Consider the following 22,521-nt stretch of genomic DNA (forward strand, 5'->3'; position numbering starts at 1 on the left):
TGTTCGACAATTTCATTGAGAAGAACTTGAGATGGGTCATTATGAATGGATCAGTCCATGGATTGCTCTACTGCTCTTCCCTCTTGGCCAGGTGGCAATTTCTAAGATGCTGCTACCACCATGTAGACGAAAGTCATGATAAAAAACCATGGTCAGAGGCAGGGGAGAGGATATTGAGTGACATCTAGGAGCATAGTATACTGTGGTCATATCAGGATCTTATGGAAACATATGAATTGGGTCCAGGCCAACTTTTTACTTATAATACTCAGGCACTTAAGCTTATATTGCTACGGGGTCAAGATCGGGATAAGCCCTAAGGATGAGGGATTTTACTCCCTGTACTTAACCTTGAGAGTGGTGGGAAAGGAGCATGTTTTGTATATCATGTTAAAATCTTAGATAATGAGCAGAAACATAGGTGTCAGGAATTAAAGGAGAAATTGCTTAGGCTGGACCTGTCTGACAAGCAGTAGAGAGCTGCATTGGAATTGGCAAAAAGAATATTAAGAAACCCAACACTAAAATACACCCAATTCAACATTATACATCACTTATCTCACACCACATTGCATATGATGTATTTTCAGTGTAACCTCCACAGAGTGCCCTAAATGTAGGGTCCTTAGCTAGAGAGATTGAGGTCATCTCAGAATTTGTAGGAAGAACTCTGTGTTTTGTATTTATATAGCGCCTTCTACCCAGAGGCATGAATAGTGAACTCCGGTTGGGTGTAGTCGGACTGATGTCTCGAATAAAAGAGAACAAATATCAATGTAGTTTCATAGATCTGGCGTTTGTTTTACTCAAGAGGCCTATTATGTCCTGGAAATCGCCGACAGCCCAAGATATTAACTGCTGGCTTTGTGATGTGAAGAAATGGGCATGCGTTGAGGCAGACACACTTCACTTGCTTTGTTAGCGGGTGGGGGTAAGGTCTAGCTGTAGAAGTATGGGATGAGTATTTGGTAAAGTTGGTAGCCAGATCTGGGCAGACCGACCTGAGGTACCGAAGTACATATGGGGTGTGATTGAAGAATGCTGCATGTTGTTGATTTGTCGTAACATATATAGTAATTTTGTGCTGGAGGTGTGCAGTGAGGTCATGGGCTGTGAGAGCACTCATAAATGATTGCAGGTGGCGAGTCCCACAAGTATTGATTATATGATGATCTGTGATATTGGGGTAAGGACACTAAACAGGCGTGCTTCATGTGGGAAAGGGACTGGGTCATGATTGGGTTCCCTAAAAATGTTACAAATGTTGTATACATGGTTGACAACATTTCCAGAATTCTAAAATCAAGGTTGGAACATGGAGTTCCTAAGTAAACTGCTTCATTTGTATATGAACATTATAAAAAATATATCATTTCATTGAACTTTCACATGGTCGTATTTATAGATAAATCTATGCGGATGGCACGCAACGCCTATTCTCCCTCTCGGGCAAGACCGGCAAAACAAAAAACGTGTTCACTACTTGTATGAACAAAGTCGCTAACTGGATGGAAGTCAACTGCCTTAAGCTCAACTCCAACAAGACAGAAGCAGTGATCTTCTGCGACAACACCTCTCCACAGGACTTCAAATGGTGGCCATCCTACCTCGTACCCACACCCAGAATGCATGCCAGGAACCCCAGAATAATCACCAACAGCAAACTGGACATGACCACACAAGTTAAAGCAGAAAATGCATCCTCCATCCACACCCTGAAGATGCCGAGAAAGATCTTCAAATGGCTTCCAGCAACGCTATAAAAAGTGTTACTCACACCCTGGTCACCAACAAGTTGAACTATGAGAGCACCCTCTACGCCGGGATCACAAAGCAACTCACTAGAAGACTACAAGCCACACAGAACTCGGCAATCAGGCTCATCATCAATCACCCACACCACACATCAGGAACTACACAAAATCCAGATACACAATTGTGCTCAATTAAAACTCCTCACACACATTCAAGGCTCTACGCAACTCAGGCCCCAGCTACCTGAACAGTCTGTATCTCCTTCCACCAACCACCCCCAATCTGCAGGATTCCTACTGGAACATGCGTACACAGAACCAGATCAAGAGGATGGGCATTCTCTTACATCGCTCCTAAAGCATGGAATGACCTCCCACTCCACATCAGAACCCCCTCCTCTCTTGAATTCTGCAAGAAGCCGACGAGCTGGATTGTAAATTAACCAATCTACCATAGTCAAGGCTAGACAGATACACCTGCTCAGCACCAGGAAACCCCTGGTTATAGTACGCTTTAAAAAATACACAAAACATAACAGAGATAAATATACTGGTGAAAAAAAATATAGAAATACTGGAAAGAAAGATGGTTCTAGCAGTCTTAGGTGTATACTATTAGTTGGTCTCCTTTTATCATCAGGGAAGTGAGATCCCATGTCTACTTCATGACATCATTTAGGCAGCAAAATCATTTTTATCTTTTTCATGCACCAAAGGCGTCACGACAAACCCTGCCCTTTACAGTAATGATGAAGGACATCGAGTCACTCAAAGGTTGCCTTGCCCTTATATCAGTCTTGATTTCAAGAACCTACCTTTATTTGAACATGACAGAATGTACTTTCATTGACAACACCAAACAATCCCAGATCCAAGAATAGCTCTCAATCACTTAGCTGAACTGTTTCGCAGCACAACTCTCCACAAACTCAACAAAACTAGCATACATTATCGACAGAGATAGCGGCTGCAAAATCCAGGACACGGGTTAAAAGATTTAAAAAAGAAAAGAAAAAATTATCAGAAAGCCTGATACGATTTCTCCATTTTAAGGGAATAAAATCCAACCTTCTGGGCTTAGAGTTCAGAACCACCATCGGACTCTGGACCCCTCCCAGTTGATTGCTGGCAACGTCCTACTAGCCTCCTTTCTAGCTCTACTGAAGAAAGTCTTGCGCACCTTTCGCTGCCCCTTGAGACCCGTAACATTTTCCTCGACCGATGCCTCATGTACAACATGGAACAAAATGGTGCAGGACTCTGCTTGACAGAAGCACTGACAATCTCTGGATGAAGCATCACCACTGCACATGAAACTATGTGGTAAAAAAGGGAAAATAATAAAAGATAAGAAAGCTCAGGGAATGCACCATGGATCAGGAAAAACATTCCTTCACACATTAGGCACCGTCGTTACACCAGTAATTCCAACCAGAGCAAACAACCTGTATAATAAACTATTAAAAATAATGGAATAGAACAATTCTGCCTATATCTTACTACCAACGTACAAAAATATGAACAATTAAAAAAATCCAAAATTACAGCCTAAATCAATTCATGCTTATTGTATGTTTAATTCCAGTGCCTCTAATGATCTGCCAGCTCCTCCCCATGAGTTCCTCAAGCACTGCCCATTCAACCCACCTACTCTTTTCCACCCAAACAAATAACATAGTTCACTGATCTAGAAATTATATGGACAGCCTGTGTGCAAGCAGGGAGGGAGCAGTGTCCAAGGGTGCCCTTGTGTGCTGTGGCAGGCACCACCCATTGTGTGCCCCCCACTGTGCAGCTGGCAGTAGGAGTTCTCTCAAGTTGTTCAGTAAGGTGGGGGATAGTAATTGTTCCAAGTTCTTGGGACTATTTGAAATTCTCATGAGAGATCATGTGAGAATTCAAAACCTTGGCAAACATTCTGTGAAACAGTGGTATGTCTAGCTGCAACAGATTCTCGTTTGCCTTGCTAAGCAATCGCGACTGGACGGGTATCTTCACGACAATGACTCAGAGGTTGCAAGAACACTTGCCTAATTGCCTTTGTCCGCATCTGCTCCCAATAGTCAAGGGATCATTCATCAATTCACGTGGCACCAGAAATCCTGCATCCAGAACCTATATAAAAGATGTGAAAGAAACAGTCAGTCATAGGTTTTTGGTATGTATATTAATATATAAATACTGGGACATATTACAGCTCAAAATAAGTATACAGATTGTAACACCCACATAAGACCAAACATGCAAGACCTTTAGTATATGAAGAGCAGTTCCAAAAAAAAATAAAAGCGATATAAAAATAAATCAGTGGAGGGTAGGTCTTTGAGGCTGGCATGATGGATGCCTTTTTCTAACCTTTGGAAGCGGCGAAGCGCGTTTGCCTTATGGCTTCAGACGCAAAGTTTGGCACTCCTTCTGCCAAGCATAAAGAGATGGTCTCCAATAGATGGTATGGTGGGGAGATGCAAAATGGGAGGGTCTTGATGGAAGACATACTGGATATGAAATGGGTGGCCCCCCAGAGACAAAGCGACAAGATGATAGCCAGATGCAATACACAGCGGCGGTGCCAGAGTGCAGTCTGTAATGGATCCGGAGAGCTACGCTGCAGTTGTTGTGGTGCAGGACTCTTCCAAAACAGATGTCAAACACTAGCTAATCTGGGCCTGGAATTACTGCACAGCCCACTGACCAGACTAGTGGCGGTATGGGTATGCAGGAAATCTCTACCAAGGAGCAAGGAGGAGAGACAGATATCAAACCCTAATGGATAGCTAGTCCTCACTCTGTGTGGTTGCACAGCAAAGGCATTATAATGCAGCAACTGAAAATAAATATATCGAACAGAGGTCACAGAAGAAGATAAAATCATTTTTGCCCCATTGGCATACAGGAAGAAGAGAGATGTGAATTCACTTGACCCCTACTTAGCTATAGAAGATCCTGAGGATGATATAAAAGGAGTTATGGCTGACTTTGATATGAAGGTGAGGAAATCGGACACAGCGGAAGGGGCAAGGGTGGCATCTTGCATGGCATTTTTTGAGACCAAAATATCAGGAATGGAGATGGGTTGAAAGAGCTGGGTTCTGTGGTTTGACAGATGGAACGGCCCAATCAATCATGCGGAATCTGACTCATTAACCCAAGCGAATTTCCAACTTAGGGCATCCAAAGTTTTACTGTTGCTGGACCAAGTGGAGACATGGGAGCCTCTCAAGCATGTATCCCAGGTGAGGGTACTAGGCTCCCCACTATTCCTCGCTTTCATAACAGTGATGGCAGCATCAGAGCCATTTTTCACAGAGCATTGCTCCACACCTGGGCCTAATGGAAAAAACTTTATTTAAAAATGATAATATTATAATTGAGACTTTTGGGTGCATTGAAGACAAAGGAGGAGGAACCATTACAGGGACACTGAATGACCCAGTCCTGACAGACACAATTTTGAAGAAAGCTTAATGCTTGAACATTTTTCTGCAGATGGGGGATAAACAGATTTGTTTCTTTTCTAAGATTAGCCCAAGAACACAGCCCAAAAGGCAAGAGCTCCAAGAGATTTGCGAACGTCTTGTGCGCCTGGGAGCTGCTGCCTCATTGTGGTATACAGCTGACTTTAAGGTGACCAGGGAGGGTTAATTCTATGTCTTTACCTAGACTGAGGTGCCATATGTATTACTCGACAATATACAATGGTGTGTTATGTTTGAAATAGATGGTGGTGATGGTTAAGTTCAGCACATTGCATTGCTAATGTAACTACTTACATTTTATTGTAGGCATTTTGAGCCTGAAGAGGTTTATAGGGCGATTTCCTGTTGGTTTAAATCTTTTGGACATCATAGCAACAAATGTCCTCCTGTTTTGAGGATTACTGTGTTTCCTGCTCCCTTTTTCTCCTTCCCTTTGACGTGTTGCGAAATGAGAATTTAGTTGGTGTTCCCTTTCCATAAGTCCTCCAAGTCTCTGATGAAGGAAGATCTTATGTTGAAATATTTTTTTTATACTGATTGTCTTTTATATAATCTTTTTTTCCTTCTTCCTCACAGGATAATTTCCCCATGGAAAGAGGTTGCCCAAAATTAAGTAGTGATTTTTTTTTTTTTGAAAACCTTTATTCAGAAAAGAAGGAGATACATGCGCAGGCCCACAACCATCACGGCCGGTATGTATGTATGGTGCGAAAAAATACTAAACAGCATGAAGAGGCTAAAGGCATGTGGCGTTTAGCCTGAGAAATGGCAAGACGCCTCAAATCATGGACACCATTTTTAGAAATGGTGAACTGTGAGCCGGGATATTTGTTGTATTGTTATTGCCCTTCATATTAGGAAATTAGGCAGTTGAGTACTGTGAAGATTTGGGTTAGGTTGTAAAAAGAAAAAAGAAAAAAAAAGGACTACATAAATTTTTTTTTTTTCAGGTTTATTTTTTTGCACAGATGCACTTTCTACTTCAAAAATCGTCATGTTTTTATCCACACCGATCCATGAGCAAGGCTCCAGGTGACGACCCAAAACGCGTTGGGTCAACAACATTCTATAAATTAGTTAAGGACTTTTTTTGTACACCAGTTCTGTCCTGTGGTGTTCGATTCCTTGGTGAAGGGAGAGAGTGTAATGGAGACATATCTGTTTCCGCGCCCTGCACGCCGTGGCCGCCCTGGGAGGGATGGCAGCGTGAAAACGGAATCTAATTGTGTTAGACACATATAAAAATAAATAACAAACACAGGATAAAGTGATGTTAGAGTTATCTAATGTTTAAAAATAGAAAAACCACTAAAATTCACCGGATATAGTTTGGTGAACTAACTATAACTTGCGCCTGCATAATGCACTGGTTATGACCTTGCATATTACATCACTCATTTTTTAAATGGTTTTCCATTATCTCACTGGGATCAAAGTACCATGGGACCAGGTGTTAGTTATGCGGTTCTGAGATTGACCACAAGATTTGGACCCAACACTAAACTCTCTGCAGGAGTACAACCCTCTCCCTCCCCCCCAATGGGTGCCCCAACTCTGGGTCACCTTCTTACAAGCGCTAAACCCACAGTGGGTGGCCAAACCCCTGTGGTGCACAACCTTTGGCAATGCACCACAGTCCTGGTCCAAAACCCCATGGGGTCCAGGCCCCTCCCCCCACATCCCCAGCCTTCAACCATTATTCTCTGTGGTGGCTTGGCCCTGTGCCCAACTCACCGAAGTTGTATAACCCCCCCCCCCCCCCCCCAACCCCCCCCTGTGCACTGCCTATAGCTTGCACAATGGCAGTTGGCCCCTGGGGCAGGTCTATTACTCTTTTGTTTTCTTAATAGTTTTGGTTTTGGTTTAGTGCTGTACCTGCACCAATACCGCACTACCATTGGGTACCTTGCTGGGAACCGCACTACTAGGTGCCAGTATCGCAAAACCCACAACCCAAAATATATTTTTTTCAATTTTGACTTAGGAGTGGGTCCCACATGTACCTGGAGGTCAGGGTGTTACCACCCAGCCCCCTTATGTGGCCTTTGATTTTTCCCTTAATGGCTGCTACAACATATTCTCTATTAAGTTACCTGCCAATCATGATTCCCCCCCCCCCCAATCCACTTTGAATGGGCCAATCAGAGCATATCTGACCGCAGCTGATCTATGTTTTTTTACCTGCATTAGCCCCTTACTGACCAGCCCAGGCCCCCCTTTTTTATGCAAATTTCTTGGAAACAGCTGAACAGGCTTACCCAAATAACAAAAACACACTTTCTGAGAAAAGTTTTAACTATTTGCGAAATTTGGTGCAATTCCCTTCAGCTGTTTTTTTCTGCGTCTGAGAGTAAACTTTCCTCTGGGAATTAATATGGGAAATGGCACTTTGAGAGCCCCCCTTTTATGTCCTCCTCTAGACAAATCGGAGGCAAAGGGCCATATTCATAAACACATTTTCCCATAAACACAGAATGGGTAAAACCCTTTGATACATCTGGCCCAAAGTGTTTTTTAGGTTTGTGCAAATTCGTAAAACAGCACCAAACTTATTAAAGAAACATAAAATACCTTTACTATGAACATTCTGACATAACTGTAAATAAAAGGGGGCAACCATCAGGAAAGGTTTCCTTAAAATTTATAAATCTGACCTTGTATGCGTGTATGGGTCCATATTTTTTCATATCGTAGCTATGTTTACACACACAAAACAAAATTAAGCAAACCCCCCTGCTTTGCACTGAAAGCTACGTGGACCAATTAATTAATGAGAGTGCCAAGATGGTGTGTCTGTCTGTTTTTCTGTGGTGGCTCCTGTCACATTCAACAGCTGTGATGGAGGAGATGCCCATGGGGGGCAGAAAAAGAGAGGACAGTGAATATGTCCTAATGATGCTGCTTCCCACGCAACAATAAATAAATATCTTTTCAGTGGCCCTGGAAGGTAACCTGAGAAACTGCATGCTTATGGAGAAAACTGTGCTTTGCTGCACATGAGGATCTGAAGGGATACAAGTAAGTGAGAAGCAGATATGGAGGAACCTTCCATAAATAGTGAGCATGACTCACAGGGAACTGCACTGAAACACTGTCACAAGGTTGTGGCAGAAAAGTATCACCTGTCTGCCACTGATGACAAAGATATTCAAGGCTGAGGCAATATGCCACTTTGCTTTCAGCATCAAAAATTCCGGTTTGATGCATGAGAAGTCAGGCAGAGGCAGCCACAAAGTCAAAGAGTGCAAATGGTTCTGAGAATTAGCCTAAGAATGTAGTGTCTATATAGTGGAATATGTAATATTCCTTTAGCTTACAGTTTTAAAGTAATTGTAGGCATTCATTGTGGGTTAGAGGAAAGCACGTAGAGAGATTGAAAAAACGTCTGTATCTGAACTGAGCCGCACAACTCAAAACAAGGGAGACAAGCAGTGAAGGCCTAAAAAAAAAAAAAAAAGGAGACCCCTTTGGCTGGATCAATTATGCACATGCAGCGCAGCCCGGCACAGTGTTGCAACTTTGAAGCAACAGAAACACATGTGTGTACCCTCTATCTGTAACTTTAAAAGTGGTAGGCTGTTCTCTCCTACAGGGAGTCATTTTTATTTTGCACGTTCTGTTTGGTGAACTAACTATAACTTGCACCCACATCATGCACTGCTATGAGCTCACATATTACATCACAATTTTTAGGTCTCGGCTAAAAGACGCGCGTAAGCGCGTCTCCGCCGAGATCTTATGTCAGCGAGTAGCAGTCCCAGGAGACAGTCCTGGCCACGCGCATCCTTCCAGGCGATTTGTAACTGGAACGCGCGCTGTGGCCAGGCGCTGTCTCCTGGGAAGCGCAAGCACCACACACGCATGCGCATACACACACACACGCGCCCATGCACGCACGCACATACATACATACAGAGACACCACCCCTGACTCATACACACACGCGCGCACACACACACAAGTGCACCGAGGCCCCCCCCTCCCCCTGCACCGAGCCCCCCCCTCCCCCTGCACCGAGCCCCTCCCTCCCCCGCCGTCACCGTCGCACACATACATATACACACACACACACACACACACACACACGAGCACACACACACAAGCATACACACACGTGCACCTACCTTACCTCAGCACGCGGCGCCCAACCTCCTGCTGGCGCGGCCCCGGGGCTCTACACCGCTCACAGGAGCCCCGGGCCGCGAGACGCTGCGACTCCGCCTGCCTCCTCTTCCGGTGTGAACGTGGCCCCGCCCCCGTCACAGGCGACCGTGCCTGACTTCCGGGGCGGCCGCGCAAGAAAACTGCAAACAGGTTGGGCTTAAGCAGGGCTTTCACTTATCTGCCCCCACACCAAAAAGAAATTAAAAAATTGCAGCCACAATAATTTATTTTAGACTTTTACTAACTATATTAATTCATGGAAAACGTATGGCCTATTGGGAATTTCTCTTTAAAAACTTATAGGGATTTTTTTTCTTTAAAACTCTTGAGCATTTTGCGTCACATTAAAATGCGTTAAGGTATTTCTCCAGCACATTTAATGCTTTTGTCCATGTGAAACAAGGGCTTCTGTGTTTTCCCACGTTCTGCACCACGCGTGCCAGTTACTTTAGGGGTGAATTTAAAACGGCGTTGAGCGTGGGAAAGGCATGGCGAATATTCACATAGCCGTGGTGTTTTCCCACGTTCTGCACCACGTGTGCCAGTTACTTTAGGGGTGAATTTAAAACGGCGTTGAGCGTGGGAAAGGCATGGCGAATATTCACATAGCCGTGACCCTTTGTGGCGTGTCCAACACAAGCCCAGGAGAGCGGGATGCAGGCTGCATTTTAACGCTGTCCACTTAAGGCACATACAACCAACCTGTTGTGCGAGTGGCCTTTTATGTTTAAAGTTTGGACTAGATCCGCCCCCGGGCCTGCTGTGCTCGACACCCCACCCATAGTGCCTCAGGACCTCTGCACACTTCAATTTATACTTATTTTAGCGTTTTGCAATCATGCTGAAGTCGAACTCATAGCTACAATGGAAGCATTTGGCCCGACGAAAAAGTACGTCTGCTCTGTGCAGTTTGTATGCAACATGCGCAGTTAATTGAGGGGGTGGGTGGGGGGTGAGGGGAACGGTGGATAAGTGGTGAGTGCAGAGTGGTGAGTGCAGAGTGGTAAGTGGTGAGTGCAGAGTGGTGAGTGCAGAGTGGTGAGTGCAGAGTGGTGAGTGCAGAGTGGTGAGTGCAGAGTGGTGAGTGCAGAGTGGTGAGTGCATGAGTGGTGAGTGCATGAGTGGTGAGTGCAGAGTGGTGAGTGCAGAGTGGTGAGTGCAGAGTGGTGAGTGCAGAGTGGTGAGTGCAGAGTGGTGAGTGCAGAGTGGTGAGTGGTGAGTGCAGAGTGGTGAGTGCAGAGTGGTGAGTGCAGAGTGGTGAGTGCGTGCAGAGTGGTGAGTGCAGAGTGGTGAGTGGTGAGTGCAGAGTGGTGAGTGCAGAGTGGTGAGTGGTGAGTGCAGAGTGGTGAGTGCAGAGTGGTGAGTGCAGAGTGGTGAGTGGTGAGTGCAGAGTGGTGAGTGCAGAGTGGTGAGTGGTGAGTGCAGAGTGGTGAGTGGTGAGTGCAGAGTGGTGAGTGGTGAGTGCAGAGTGGTGAGTGGTGAGTGCAGAGTGGTGAGTGCAGAGTGGTGAGTGCAGAGTGGTGAGTGCAGAGTGGTGAGTGCAGAGTGGTGAGTGCAGAGTGGTGAGTGGTGAGTGGTGAGTGGTGAGTGGTGAGTGCAGAGTGGTGAGCGGAGAGTTGTGAGCGCAGAGTGGTGAGCGCAGAGTGGTGAGCGCAGAGTGGTGAGCGCAGAGTGGTGAGTGCAGAGTGGTGAGTGCAGAGTGGTGAGTGCAGAGTGGTGAGGGCAGAGTGGTGAGGGCAGAGTGGTGAGGGCAGAGTGGTGAGGGCAGAGTGGTGAGGGTGCAGAGCAAGTGTGCAGAGCATTGTGTGCTGTTGAGTGCAGTGTATTGGCAATGTTAATGACAATGCCCATTTATTTTTGATTTAAAGAAAAAAAATGTCATGAGCAATGCCAATAGCTCTACCTTTAATGATGCCGAGACCATTGCATTGCAAATGCTTGTTTATAATGTGTTTTCAGTATCTCACTGGGCGCTTCATCAGATACCGTGGACCAGGTGTTGGTTATGCGATTCTGAGATTGACCACAAGGTTTGGCCCAACTCTCTGCAGAGTCCAACCCCTTGTGGGTGCCAAACCTCTGTCCAGGCTCTGTGCCCAACTCCTTATGAGAGCTAAACCCACAGTGCTTTGCCAAATCCCTGCGGAGCATGACCTTGAGCAGTCCGCCGAGGTCCTGGCCGAACCCCCTCCACACACATCCCCAGGGGCCCACCCTTCATAACATAACATAAGATGTGTATTTGTAAATCGCACGTTCAGCCTGAAGGTTATCTTGGCGCTAAATAACAGATGTTTGCTGTTACCTAACTCAATGGTACACATTTTATCGACCTCAGAAGGATGCAAGGCTGAGTGCACCTGCGGGGATTTGAACCTGTGACGTTGAGGTCAAACACAGGCCTGTGCAGAGCATGATTATTCACTAAGCCACCATATCCAGCCACTTGCTGCGGTGGGTTGGCCCTGTGCCCAACCCCCACTGTGCACTGCCTATACCTTGCACAATGGTAGTTAGCCTGTGGGTCTGGTCTATCTCTCTTTTGTTGTCTTAATTTCTTTTGGTACTGTGGTACTGGCACCAATACCGCAGTACCACAGGGGAACCTTGCTGGGTACTCCATAGTAAGGCAAACCCCACAACCCAAAATATTTTATTTTTAATTTTGACCTGAGAAGGTCCCACATGGATCTGGATATCAGGGTGTTATCACCCGGACCCATTACGTGGCCTTTGATTTTTCCCTTAATGGCTGCTACAACATATTCTCTGTTATGTTACCAGTCAATCATGATCCCCCGCCCCCCCCCCCCCCCCCCACCCCACCCCAGTCCACTCTGAATAGGCCAATCGGAGCATATCTGGATACCAGCGGATCTCTGGCTTTTTACCTGCATTAACCCTTTAATGCCCAGCCAGAGCACCTTATTTAAAATGCAAATTTCTAGAAAATAGTTGAAAGGGCTTACACCAAATAACAAAAAGCACACTTTGAGCAAAGTTCTAAGTTTTTGGGAAATTTGGTGTCATTTCCTTCAGTTTTTTTCCTGTACCTGAGAGCAAACTTTCCTCTGGGAATTAACATGGGAAAAATCGCACTTTTTAAGAGCCCCCTTTTTTTGTCTCCCTCTTCACAGATTGGTGCTGAACTTTCATTGAAGGAGTCAAGAGTGTTTTTTTCTAGGTTTTGTGCAGATTCGTCAATCACCACCAAAGGTATTAAATAAACAAAAATATCTTTCCTATGGAGTGTCTGACCTAACTGCAATTACAATGCGGCGACTGTCAGTATATGTTTTCTATACACACACACATTTAAGCAAACACCTCTGCTTTGCATTGAAAGGTATTTGAATACATTAATCTGAGTGGCAAGATGCAGTGTCTGTTTGTTTTTCTGTGGCCACTCCTATCACCTTCAATAGCTGTGGTGGTAGTCTGTCCCAGGAGGCAGGAAAAATAGAGCTGGGGCAAAGGCCCCCCCCTGCCCACTCTAAAGATGACAACGAATATATCCTAATGATGCGTCAGATCAACGCCGTCGTCTCATCGTTCATCCATACACTCCGCCTGCTTTGAAAGACATTTAGATGGATCCCCACTGAATCCAGAAAAACAGACACCCACGCACTCATCAGCAGTAGACTGGACTACGGCAATGCACTCTACGCCGGCATCACCCAGAAACTCCTCAGGAAACTTCTGAACGCTCAAAACGCAGTAGCCAGACTGGTCCTTGACATCCCTCGTTGTAGCCACATCTCCGAACACCTCTGAGAACTCCACTGGCTCCCAGTCAACAAAACAATCAACTTCAAGCTCCTCACTCATGCCTACAAAGCCCTCCATGATGCAGGACCAGCAGGGCTGTAAGTGGGCCAGGTCTCACCGGTGCTGACACCGGCAGTTTTTTAATGGGGGCCTCGATAAGCGTCTCTAGCAGGCTGTTTTGTGACCTGGCACAGGAGGTCCGATTTTTTCAGGACTGCAGTGACAGCAGGCACATCGATGTGCGGGTGCTCACACGGCCCACTTCTCACTAGTAGAGAGGTTACGGCATGAGGTCATGCCAGGTGAGCGTTGTGGGGAAGAGAAATTCTTTAAAGAGATTCATTTTCTCTCTGGATTTCCCTTCTCTTTTTCAAACTCAGGAGCAGCAACATTATCGTGGTGTCGCCAGGGCTGTAAGTGGAAGCTTTTTCAATATTATATACAAGCCATAGTTGCTGCTTATTTATCTTATGCAACTAACAACCAATGACAAAGCCAATAGTCCTGACTTCTTGTACGCATGATGTTACTTGTTGTATCATATCTGGATACAATGACAGAAACAGCAAAATACAAGTTGGGTGGCACACTATGCTAAACACAGATTTTTAGCTTATGGGTTTTAAGCTATGCCCTTAATTATTGGAATTTAGACACGGGAGGCTCGAGCAGAAGGTTGCGATGTTAACCGCATCGCTGCAGCGGTTATTTTTCCCCTACGCGGCTTTTTTCCAAAAGCCGCGTTAGATGACGAGCTCAGCTCGTCATCCGCACACACCACCCGTGGCTGATGACGAGCTGAGCTCGTCATCAGCATCGAAGGGGTTAAGGAGAGATTGAGCAGTTAATAAGTATGTTTGGTGTATGCGTGAACATGTGTAGAGAGAGGTTGGGAAGTATGTATCTGATAGTTGGGACGTGAGAAAGGCATAGGAATGTTAGTTGTAAGGAGAGGGAGTCGTGGCAGTGGGATGTTGGTAATGGGTACGAAGGGAGGGGCGAGTACAATGGATGGGAGAACATAAGAGCCTACAGGCGACCTGGTGATTATATAGGAATGCTAAAAAGATCAAAACAGAATTGCATCTATAAATGTGATTTAACTGTGAGGGAGCCTTTAGGACGTTTCCAGTCAGATTATAGCGCATTATTGGATCACATGTATGTTGTTTTAAATGTGTTGCAACTGATAATCATGTGATTTAGTACATATAGTGGTGCATTATATATTAATGTTTGTTTAATTGATCTTTCAGTTACCCTTGACGAAGGGCCCCTGGAGGCCCGAAATTCATTGGGTTCTCAATAAACTGCTTTTGATGAACTTTGCTTTAGTACGTATTCTTGCACTAAGAGGTTCGGATGGCCCATCTTGAATATGAGAAAACACAGGAAATGGCATTTCCTTGCAAATGGATTAAAAATGTTTGAAAAGTTTAAAACTTGGAGCAAAAAGGATTAAAATGGTTTCAAGCGGATGATAAAGAGCAACAACAATTGCAAAGGCAGCAGCTACTGTGCCGTGGTTTGGGGCACTAACCAGTGTCCCAGAATGATGCATCTTAATTACACTGGCCATGCCCCTTCATGAGACCCTCCAGTATTTTAATTCCACTTAGAGCGCTGAGGGCCAGAATACCTGAACCACAGTCTCTCATTCCACGTCCCCACCAGACACATCCACTCCACCCAGCTCACTCTGGCCACTGTCCCTGGGATCCACAAGAGGAAGATCCTTCTCCGACCTTGCCGCCAAGACGTGGAACACCCTACCTACCCACCTCAGACAATCCCCGTTGCTGACACAATTTAGGAAGGACCCCAGGACCTGCTGGCTCTTCAACTGAACACCTAAGCACAGACGGGCCAGCAGCCAACCACCCCTCTCCTTCCAGAACCTTGAGACCCCGACGCGCTTTACAAACCCCGATTGATTGATTGATGGATAATGCTACTTCCCACGCAAAAATAAATAAATATCTTTTTGGAGTTAACGTGTGTTCTTTATTGGCACTGATAGTGTATTTCAAATTTCGAGAGCAGCATTACTCTGACTAACCTAGTGTAGGTGATCTGTAACCTCCTCATGACAACATTACGGTGACTGCACATTCATTGATCTGAATGTGGTGACAAAGTGACACCTAAGATAATGTACATCAGCAGTACCCAAAATGGGTCCAGGAGGGCCAGACTGATAGCAAAAAGCAACATTTCAGGATAGCGCCAATGTAAATCATTTTTATTATTATTTGTTGTAGGTAAATGTATTTTATGTGTATACCCTGAAAATGTGACATAGATCTGGGCCTCCTGACCTACATTGAACACACCAAATATACGTTCTCTCATTTTGGGACCTTACCCTAGCATTTTCTTCTCAATACCTTTCCTCGGGCTCGAGCCTGACTGGATTTGTTTAATGTGTGTCATGTCAGTACCTGCTTTAGGTAGGAATGGACTCCATGCTACTTTTAGGAAGGGCACACAAACACCCAAAACCAGCACCTCTTAGACCTGTGCTGATTTTGGCAATTATGCTCTCCTACGTTCAGGGACTTGAACTACCACACCAGCTGGTAATCACCAGATCCTGGGCAAGATTCCAACCTTTTGCATGTCACATATTTCACATAACAGACTTTCTCTCCCAAATCCAGGGATTACTAGATCCCAAAATCCACTTGCAATATGACAGACTTCTGGTAGATAAACTACTAATTTCGGTCTGTAAGTCTGTACTAGCCAATTGGAAGAGTACTGCTGCTACCTCCTTCCGATCTTGGCTGAACTGGATTACCTACCCAAAGGGGGCAGACAATATTACCCTTCAGAACTCCCCCTGGAAACCACAAAATACCAATGTCTTGAAGTCATGCGGCAACTACTTTGCCACTACCAAAACCCCATAAATTCCCTAATAGGCTGAAAATCGTCTCCCTACTCACATTTGCTTGGAATCCTCACATATACATAGACAGAAGGTCATCCCCCAGACATGTGTGCAAAATTGTGTACGTTACTATGATCCAGAGGCTTCATATTAATGCACTCTGCTGAATATGTATTTTCTCTCAGCTCCAGGTACTCCTTTACGTATGTTATGTTGTCTCTCTGCAGCCTTCAATGCTCGTGGACACATCACACTTTACCATCAACTGTTGAACGGTAAAAAATGTATTCTGTTAAGTTAGCCTGAAATCCTCTTCTATTTTGTATACCAGGCTCCATTTTTAGGTCTCGCCTAGCGAACGCAGCGCATGCGCTACTTTGCCTTGGCAAGACTATTGTTGTGGGTTTGGTTTGCGAAGGGATACAAACCATATGCGTGCACGGACAGGCGATGTGCACGTGCACAGCGTCTCCTCTCTGGTGTCTCCTCTGAAGGGGGACAGGAGATGGCACGCTTACGGACAGGAGATGTTCACTCTGTACGCGTGCACATCTCCTGTCCCATCGTTAAGACAGCACGCACATGGCGCGCTTTCACTTTCCCTCCCGAACTTGTCAAAGGAGAGTCTGGAAGCGCGAGACGTACGCTGAAGCCACGCCCGCTCGGAGGAAAACAATCTGTGAATTCTTGGATATTGGTGATCAAAGTTGCTTGTTTGAGACGTGGGTGTTGGGAAACAGATTAGGGGAGTCTAAGTGCCTTAGGTGACGAGTGATAGTTTTGCAGTTTCTTGGGCAAAATCATTTTTTTCCCCAAAGGTGACATTTTAGTGTCTATTATAAAACATCAAGTCACCATAGTGATTTGTGTCTTTAAAGGGTTGTTCTTTAAACAAATAAGGTTTCCAGATGCTTTGTATCACATCTGACGAGCACACTTTAGAAATTATTGGTTGAAATTGCACTGCTTTGGGCATCTTTCTATAAAGCATTGTGGGTACTTTTGTTTGGAAGTGTATTTCGGACTATCTCCAATGACTTCTTTATTGCAGTTGTTGGTGCCGGAACGCACATAATAGGAATCGTTGGTCCTCACATAAGATCTTCATTACAGCATGGCAACGACCGTTCTCTGCAGCTGAGATGTGCACATTCCAATTATGTCTTACACAAAACAGACCTTATTTATGTATAAGCAGCTTGTAAAGTAATCTGCCCTAAAAGAAAAGCTTATCAAATGAACCGGTCATGCCTCTTGTGCATAGACGAGTCCTAGTGGCGAAAGGTGATAGCATGGGATGGTGTATCCCTTCAGCTGGTTGCTAGGCACGCCATCTTGTAGCATTGTGAGCACAGGTGTGCTTATTAACTTTACTTTCTTTGTTTACTCTTTGGCTCCCGGTTAGTTCTTCATGAAAGTTGATTCGCTAGAGCTATATAAAAAAATCACTATGTAGATAATGCCTTTTAACCGTGAGGATAAACATGGCTGCTCCCATCCACACACTCGTCACAACACCACATGATTAGGGTTGCAACACTGGGTGCACTCTATTCGGAGCATGTCCATGAAACCTCATGCATTTGAACGAACATCTCCCAGACGGACCACTCTTTACCCAGCACCCTCACAAACATGACTGCGAAATGGGACCGATGCATATAGGAGCGCTTCAAGGCCGTGTCAGGGATATGAAGCGCTACGCAAATGTGATAGTGCAATACAAGCATACATTTTGTTTTAGAACCTCTGATTTAGGGCTGTCCTGATGTGCATTAATTGCTGACATGTGCTGTCTTGTTGTAAAGTGCCAAAAATGTACAGTTACAGGGGCTAACATTTGCCCTGGAGCTTATATTCATTCAGCTTGTTTTGTTTAAGCAGGAAAACACGTCTGCATTCACATTTTTACAAACACAGTGACAAACGATAGAAACGGCCCCCCACTACCACAGACTCTTTGGCGTGCACACGCTCTCATTAGCAACTACATGCATGCGCATTTCAAAGAGCTTTCAATATAAAGGTAGCCTGATGGAAAGTGTTACTTTCCTCACCAATAAAATGCACATTTAAATGTATACAAAGCGCTCCCACTACCACAGGCTTGTTGACGCATGCACCTTTCTTTAAGCAACTGGGTGCGTGCGCATTTAAAAAATGTTTTAATGTAAGGGTAGCCGGATAGAAACTGTTACCCTCAATTATACCGATGTTAACTTCAAGGTGAGTTGTCCATTTTTCTTTAGCAACGTATACTTCTTTTTAAACATATAAAGACACAATTCAACTCGTTCACACCACTGTAGACTTGTTGTCTCAGCCAACCTTCTCTCTTTTAGCAAGTGCCTGTTTTTCATCATTTAGCAACTTTACGCAGTATATGCAGCTTTACACACAAGTGGTCAAGATGCACTTTCACAGTGCTTCCCTTCTTTTGTTTACTCTTTTGGGCGTATCCCTGCGCACAAAAATAAAATGCACACCGGGTACGTTCTTGCCTTGTATCACCTGTGCTGTTTTTATTAATTTTGAAGGCTGTCTAGCAGCAAGGGCAACCGCCGTTAGAAAACAGGTTTCTATATGAGACTTGTGTACATTATATTAATGTACCCGAAAGCGTGAGCATGTAAGATGAAAAAAGTTTATAGAATCATTACACTTCCCAGCCTTGCTAGTGCTTAATTTGTGACTATAGTGGTGCCGGAGCTCTTATTAAAAGCAGCTTTACACAGTTTTGTTTTTGTGTTAGCTTATTTAATAGAGACCATTGACCATTGTGATATTAAGCATTTGAGTGTTGACAGTGCTGTGCTAATGTTATATTTTGAAAATTTCATGACAAACCTGAGAGCATATCTGCAAGGCGCATGGTGTTGAGTGTCTGATTGGTATTGTCTACCGGCCCACTTTCCTTTTTATGTGAGGTCTGGCAGGGAAGGCACGCTGCTATCCATGGCAAGAGTAAGGTGGTGTAACGACGTGCTTTTGTTGTTATGCATGCGTTATAATAAGCAGTTTAGCATTTCTACTTTCTTACAACCTGCTTAGAAAGTGCTGAATAATTGTGCACCAATCCCCTCCAAAAGAACACCATAATTTTTTTTTTTTTTTTAAACCTTTATTATATCGTTCAACACAAGATACAAAAGTAACCCTGCAGCGGCAGGGGCCGGTACCACATGCATGCAACACGGATCAGTAATGCCAATAACACAGCTCTTCAGCCGACAACCCATGGGTCCGGCAGCGGTAAAGGATAGACGATGTATCGGGAACATTTCGAATCAAGGATATGAATAAGGTTTCATTTTATATTTAACCCCCCCCCCAGAACGAGATAAAGAAGAAAATACAGGATAGCCGGAGCTACACTTTCGGAGGTATAAACTATGCGGATAGGTGTTAAAAGCAGTCGTGAATCAAAATAGGCCAACAGTAAAAACACAAGCGCCAGTAAGTTCACTAAGGGTAAAGAACTAAGCTACCTATCTATCATCACAGCCATCCACTCCATACCCCGCCCACTCATATACATCAGGATGAAACTGAAAGATATCGCGACCAGACCCTGCGAGAAAAAGAAATAGAAAAGGGCCATAGAACACAACAAAGGCAAAATAACAAACCCCCCTCACACCCCCCACGCTGCTGCCCTGCAATGGCTACGGCCTACCCCACTAGCAGCGCGCCTGTCGCCCAGAGGAATACCCAAAAGAGAGAAGAGAAGAAAAAAAGGGGCCATAGAACAAAACAAACGCAAAATAACAAACCCCCCCCACCACCCTGCAATGGCTACGGCCTAACCCACTAGCAGCGTGCCTGTCGCCCAGAAGCACCCCTAAAATAAGAAAGCAGCGGAGGAGGAGAAACAAAAACACACACTCACGGACTCCCCTCCCCCCCCACCAGATGCGACCCCCCCGGAAAATAAACTCAAAAGACAGGGCAGCGAAGTACACAATCAATCCGGGGAAGTACCAAACATACCACCAGACTCCCGCAGTCCACAGGTCACAATCCCAGCAACCGATTACATTATTGTCCTGTGTCCTGAAAAGCCCCAGAAGTTAACCCTGGCCAGTACAAGTGTTCCCTGGAGCAAGTGTAACCCAGGCCACAGCAACAGTGAGAGCGGTAAAGCTTTCATGGAAATTCAAGTCAGTACGAACAAGCCAATTAAAGGATAAAAGGTCACAGTCTGCACAAAGCAAGTGAGGAAAAGCGTGGCAGGGTGATAAAACTCTCCCATAGTCACAGATGATCTTGTTGAGGCAGTCAAGGTTGTCCATAGTGATGTTCGACGAGATAGGGCTCAAGCAGGGATCGCTGACAATGTTCACGGGCGCGCGATCTGTATTATAGGAATCCGCAGCGCCAAAGGAATCCGGCTCCTGCACAGGGACCTCGAAGTCGGATATACGATGTTCCGTTGGTAGCACCGCTGGCTGCGATGATGGCAAAAAGCCACTGTCCGGTCTCCGGCAAAGATCGTCCATCGTTACCGACAGTGCCCGGTAGTTGACGATGATCTGTGAGTGGAGTGCTCTAATTGCCGCCATTACGGCGTGCAGCGGTGGCGTGTCTTTTGTCCCCTCCATCTTCTCTCGCAAGCAACAGATGAGGATGCAAACCCCCGGAGGCCGGCTTCTCCGGGGTAGCAGGCAAATCTGGAGCGGACACCAACAACGGGCGCTCTCACCTCACGATGTTACTCCTTCGCCGCTGATCAGGGCTCCCGTGTGCACCCCCACTTACTGTGTCTCCAGGCGTCGGATACGGGGCCAGCAAACGATATGACACGCCGTAGCGTGTTTGTTGCAGGCAGGATACGAAATCGCCGTCAAGAACCAGGAAGATTATATCTCCGTTCAGGAGACCGGACAAAGCCCAAGGTTCCAGCCGATGTTGTTCAATTCCAGCCCGGATGGGTTGGAAATCGAGGGCCCGGCTTCAGCTCCGGGGTAGGCCAAGAATGAAACACGGCATAACTCTGCCACCCGGTATGATAAAAAGTTTGGGATTGCGCCTTCAGAGTCAGCTACTCCTCACACATACGGGAGTCCGGTGTGAAATCAGGATACCTTGCAGGATATACGAGCTGCTGGCGAAGGTCGGCGGAGCCGGGAGCTTAAGCGGCCATCTTGCTTGCTGGCGTAGCTCCTCCCCCAACACCATAATTTTTAACGGCAGTGCGGCATCAAATAAATTGTCATTATGGAAAGCAGCTGTATACATTTTATTAAGATTGTACATTAAGTACTGATATCCATTTCATAAGATTCCGCATAGCCTATGAGCAGCATGTTTTGTTACTGCCGCTTCTTAGTGCTTAATTTGTACTAAAAGCGGTGAGGGGGTCTTATCAGCTGGCAGCTTTAAATGCTTTCTGTATTACAGGCAGCAGGTTTTTTCTGTTTTTGATTGGTAAGTTTGGTAAAGTATTTATTCATAATTGCACGTGCATCTGCACAAAAGCAACAATTAATTACTAATCGCGGTTATAATACTTATAAAATACATGGCTTTGACTCAGGGGAACATATTGTTACAATTTTGGGTTCAACATAAAGTTCCGCTCGAAGTTGCACTGGGAGAGACTTTGCTGCTGGAGACAAACCGGGAGTGACCTTATCAACAAAAGTACCGGGAGAAGAACCACCATGTCTGCGGGCGGGCGGAGGCACAGCCAGCGGGACTGCGAGTCCCAGGATTCCTGACGGCGCGTGCCGCACCTGGAGACTCTTCCCCTGAGCCCACGCCCACCTCCTGACGTCACCCTCGCCCATTGCCTATAAGACCACACCTGTTACGCGCATCGCGGGACGCGCGCGGGCGGGCACCGGGCTAAGCTTAGGCCGTTTGAGGCTGTTAGAGGACGGAAGAGACCGGACCGGGCCACCCCCCTAAGGCCCCATCTCCCCGTTTCCTCTCATTGACTAGTCGGCTCCCTAAAAGCTGGACAATACATCATGGCCAGTAGGGAAACAAGAAGTAAGGCTGCTTCTGCAGTCTCAGGTACTTTAGACAATTTCTTTACTAAAGTTAACTTGACGGCCAGCAATGGCCCACTGGTACTCGCAACACCAATAGAGGAGGGTGTAGAAAATAATGGTGTGTGTTCTTCTCCTAGATTAGCAACTAACACTAGCACACAGTTATTGCTTGATGCCAACCACCTGTCTCTAATGGATAGTATTGACCAAACTATTGAGTCCGTCCTGCAACAGCTCAGGACACCATCATCCACGCAGAGGGGTAGGGACACATCACGGGTCACCAGTGATGTGGAGCTCTCCCCTGTCGTGGAGCTGGCACAGTCCGGGGCCCAGGGAAGGATCCTAATTCACTGGAGCATGTGGGGTGTAGAGCGGATCCTGTACTGAAACTGAAAAGGAAAAGATCAAGAAAGCCCAAAAGTGCTAAAAGGGCCAAAACCGATCCCATACTGCCCGTGTGGGAA

The 22,521-nt window shown here is 45.6% G+C and overlaps 1 protein-coding gene across 1 annotated transcript in view; it reads right to left on the minus strand.

The window, feature by feature from the left end:
* Window positions 1-22,521, minus strand: part of LOC147709601 (uncharacterized) — a 42,776-nt gene that overhangs the window by 2,774 nt on the left and 17,481 nt on the right. The window contains exon 4 of the mRNA XM_086926055.1: window positions 3,785-3,869. Within this exon, the coding sequence (XP_086782181.1) occupies window positions 3,785-3,869 (85 nt within the window). The remainder of the gene's footprint in view (window positions 1-3,784; window positions 3,870-22,521) is intronic.

This window comes from Lissotriton vulgaris, chromosome 6 (assembly GCF_964263255.1).
Source record: "Lissotriton vulgaris chromosome 6, aLisVul1.2, whole genome shotgun sequence".
NCBI lineage: Eukaryota > Metazoa > Chordata > Amphibia > Caudata > Salamandridae > Lissotriton > Lissotriton vulgaris.